This window comes from Trachymyrmex septentrionalis, unplaced genomic scaffold (assembly GCF_001594115.1).
Source record: "Trachymyrmex septentrionalis isolate Tsep2-gDNA-1 unplaced genomic scaffold, Tsep1.0 scaffold108, whole genome shotgun sequence".
Taxonomy (NCBI): domain Eukaryota; kingdom Metazoa; phylum Arthropoda; class Insecta; order Hymenoptera; family Formicidae; genus Trachymyrmex; species Trachymyrmex septentrionalis.
In genome coordinates, this window is record NW_017304207.1 from 1,237,866 (window position 1) to 1,242,046 (window position 4,181).

A 4,181-nucleotide genomic window follows, 5' to 3' on the forward strand; every position below is an offset into this window, starting at 1 on the left:
TATAATAGAATTATTCATAAAGTTTGAAATTTAGAAATGATAATTATTACATATAAAAAATAGCAATGAATTAACGATAAATATAATAAGTATGTCGTTTCAAAATGTTGTTATCCTAAATAGCAAGCTAATATTATTTATATTATTTTGACGTCAAAATAATGTTTTTAATGTTATTTTGATGTCAAAATAACGACAAATAATGTCAGTTTGCTACTTGAAATTATGCAGTAATTATCAATTCTAGATGTGTATTATGAACAATCTGTGTGTGCGCGCGCGCGTGCGTGTGTGTGTGTGTGTGTGTCTAAACTAGTGCTTAATAAATATAGAAAATAAATTAACACACAAGAACGTACAATACGATTCTACAAGAAAAAACAACCGTAATGAAAGGAACATTTATTTCTATTCTATTAATTTAGAGAATTCAACAACTGGTCCATCATGTCTTATTTTTCTACCTCGTTTTTGACATCTCGCTACAATGGCAGCAATCGCAATGCAAATTGTAATAAAGGAAACGGCCGCTGAGCCAAGGCCTAGAATCAATTTTGTCATATTGGTCTTTTCAGTATCGGCATCTTCAGTATCAGGATGTATTAAGATCTGATGTTGATGCCGTTTAGTTGACTGCGAATTATTAGAACTGTTTACTCCTAAACATGAAAAAGATAGATACATTTACATAAAATACAACATCATGGAATTATAAATTTTTGTTATTATAGAAAGTAACATTTAATAAAACGTTGTACCTTGTAAAAATCTATAAACTTTCTTATTGTTTAATTCAACTACGTATATCTCAGAACCATCTTCTGTCACATGCAGATTATGTGGATTATCCATATTTTTCTTGGGCTCAAACATTGATAATATCTTTCCGGAATATATATCAAGTACAAAGCCTCTTACTGGTGCTGGATTACTTATAAATAGATTAGGTCCATTAATTAGATATAATTTTTCTCGAGCGTAGGCAACGCTGTAAATTTTTGTACCAATAGCAGGATGTCTATATTCCTTATGGAATGTACCGTTGTTGGCAAAGAAGCACAATATCCTGCCATTTTCTCTGTCAGCGAGATAAAGATAATTTAATTCACTCGCGAGTGCTAAAGCATGCGCGACAAGAAACGCATATGGCGGAGGCGACTGTGAATAGACAAACTCTAAAATAAAATCAGGCTTAGTTTAGCATTTGTTTAAATACTGTTTGTTATTATTAATATCAATGTTATTTTTATCATTACCTTTACTGTTCCAAAGTCGTCCCCACTGTAAAATTAATTCACCTTTTTTATTATATTTAATTATCCTAGAATTGCAATATCCATCACTGACGAAAAAGTCACCATTAGTATGTACAGCAACGTCAGTTGGTTTACAAAATGTGCTCGCAGTATTACCAGGGACAAAAGCCTCTCCCAAAATTATAGATGGCTTTAACATGCTGGCATGATTGTTAGTCACACTTGTCTCTGGGTTAACATGTGCACTTTTTAGTTCTTCCATGTGTCTCTTTACATCTTGAGCATCAAACTTGAATACCTGATGCATTGCTACATCAGTTATCCAATAATTCCCAGACTGATCGATAGTCAAACCATGTGGCAGATAAAACATGTTTTTTCCCCATTCCGATATCACTTTACCATTTTTATCCAGAAGGATTATTGTATTTTGCACTATCGGCCCATTATTCGGATCAAATTTGTTTTCATTATTGAAACTATTAGAGTCCCAAACACGAGCCCCTCTATGAAATATTGCAACATTGCCATTTGGATCCACAGAAACTGCTGATGCTTGAGTAAGTTTCAGTTGTGCCCCCCATTGTGCATCCCATACTATATCTGAAAAGAATACAACAAACACAAGAAAATATTAATTACTTCTATAAACATACACAAATAATCAATGCTTACTTTTATCCAAGATATCTGTAATTACTTGCTCTTCTTTGTCAAGATAGCTATCAACTTTTGAATATAAATGGTCTTTTGTGTTTTGTTGATTATTCGGTCGTGCTAAAGATCCTCTATCTCTGTCATCAACATCGGAGTATTCTCTATCATCATCAGAATATTCATTCGGACCAAACTTGGTATCAGGTAAATGCTATAATACAAAAGAACTCTTCTATTGTTATATGTTTACACATAATTTATTAAATAATTTGTATAACATGCGAAACGACTCAGCAAACCAATTAACAGTAACATAACTATTAGTTATAATTATATAATTTTCCACTCAACAATATAACTAACAATAAATATTACGTAAAATAAAAATAAAATAAAATAGTAATAATTACGTATAACATGTGTTACATTACATTTATATATTGTTAAGTGGAAAATTAATTAACAATTATGTTACTGTTAGTAGTATTTGCTGGAAATATATATAATACCATATAGTATCAATAAAAACTATATAAATTAACGATTTAAATATTAATATTAACTTTTTCTTTTTATCCTACAAAATATCTACATGTAATTACCTGAACATTTAGAATATCTCTCAGTGCTGCCTTAGTATGCACTAAAATATGGAGCAAAATCAAAACGGAGCAGAGAGTATCATATCGAAGAGTCGTCATTTCGCGAAATCGTCATTAGGTATATATTTCCCTATATTTTCAATCTACTTCATCAATAACTGAAACACTAGCGGCGTCTATCGTATTGGACAATATCAAAGATCTTTGTGATCTTATGAGATTGCGGAAATATTATAGCAATTTGAGAGAATTTTACAAAAGTCACGTCTACCTTCGTCTATAACACACTTCAGAGCCACGTATGACAAACTAGTAGTTTCTTTTGCGAATAGCATCACTCAAAATAACTGTAATTAATGTCATCTAGAACATTTGATTATCGCATGTATTATTGCGAAACAGTATTAAGCACGTACGTCGGCGTGTCAGGAGAACACACATTTCCAACAAGTGGCGTTAGACATGACGCCATAATATTTTGGAGTATGTTTTACCGATGTCCTTTGTCTGTATTCTTAACTTCGATCGATAGCACTGACTAAAGCAGTTTCACAACGCTCGCGTGTAAGGGCGCTACGTGTATCGCTTTCCAGATAATATGCAGATAATATATTTCTTATTGATTACGCTCTTTTTTCTGTACGTTAATTCCTTCACAGAAATTTATTGAGTTATAATTATTAAATCTATAACATTAGATAAAGTCTTTTTAAGTCTTGAACCTTTAATTCTTTTATTTTTAATCAAAATTAAATATAAACTCTCCACTTCAACAAACAACAATATCAAAAAAGGATTTTATTATTTATCTACGTTTTTGTTAATTGTATTCAATTATTCACGAAACTTATAGTTATTCATTAAATAAAATAATATTTTTTGTTCTTATATTATCTTTTTGATAGATAAATTATTAGACGTTAATGATCTCAGCTAACACTAAATATCTTTACAATAAAAAGGATTCCTAAATCCTTTGAAAAGGATTCCTAAAAATCTCTCACTTAAAAAAAAAAAACATTTTAAGAGTATTCTAAAATGTTCCGAAATATATTTATATTTATATAATGCAAAGTAACATTCAAATATCGTTAAAAGTTTTAATTAAAATATTGTTACATATTCCGAAGAAGAATGTTCCATATACATTCTACAAAATTTGAATTTTTCCGAAAGTTCAGAGATCCGGTCTCTGAATCACTTTTTAAACAGATTGCACTATAAAGAACAGCAATTCATGTTCTTTCACCTTATAGTCCAATTTTGTAACTTATTTTACAAGCGATTGAGATAGTATGCGCTGCTCCTTATATTCACTTTCAACTGTTGTTTACGAGTAAATGCTTTCCGTCGCGGCCATCTGTAGGCGGAGATGAGTACTGTTCGTTCGCTCGCGATTTTCGTGATATTGTATACAAGAAGTGTGTACAACATTCATACAATATTCTCAACGTTTCATCAATAATTGTACATTTTTTTATTGTTCCGGTATATGAGGTAGATTGAGAATATAAATTAAACTTTCTACAAATATTTAACGTTAGCCGAGGAATTTCGAGATAGACGATTAATACTAGATGACCCATTTATATATTATAAATGTAGTTTACAAATAGTTTGAAGAGAGAGAGAGAGAGAGAGAGAGAGAGAGAGAGAGAGAGAGAGA

General features: G+C 30.8%; 1 protein-coding gene across 1 annotated transcript in view; it reads right to left on the reverse strand.

Moving 5' to 3' along the window:
- The window catches only part of LOC108747705 (peptidyl-alpha-hydroxyglycine alpha-amidating lyase 1-like), a 6,168-nt gene extending 3,184 nt beyond the window's left edge, over positions 1 to 2,984 (reverse strand). Inside the window, exons 1-5 of the mRNA XM_018485370.1 lie at positions 2,516 to 2,984; positions 1,932 to 2,124; positions 1,257 to 1,859; positions 759 to 1,175; positions 465 to 659 (exon numbers count right to left, since the gene is read on the reverse strand). Coding sequence (XP_018340872.1) covers positions 465 to 659; positions 759 to 1,175; positions 1,257 to 1,859; positions 1,932 to 2,124; positions 2,516 to 2,614 — 1,507 coding nt within the window. The 5' untranslated portion in view covers positions 2,615 to 2,984. The remainder of the gene's footprint in view (positions 1 to 464; positions 660 to 758; positions 1,176 to 1,256; positions 1,860 to 1,931; positions 2,125 to 2,515) is intronic.
- Positions 2,985 to 4,181: the final 1,197 nt, after the last annotated feature.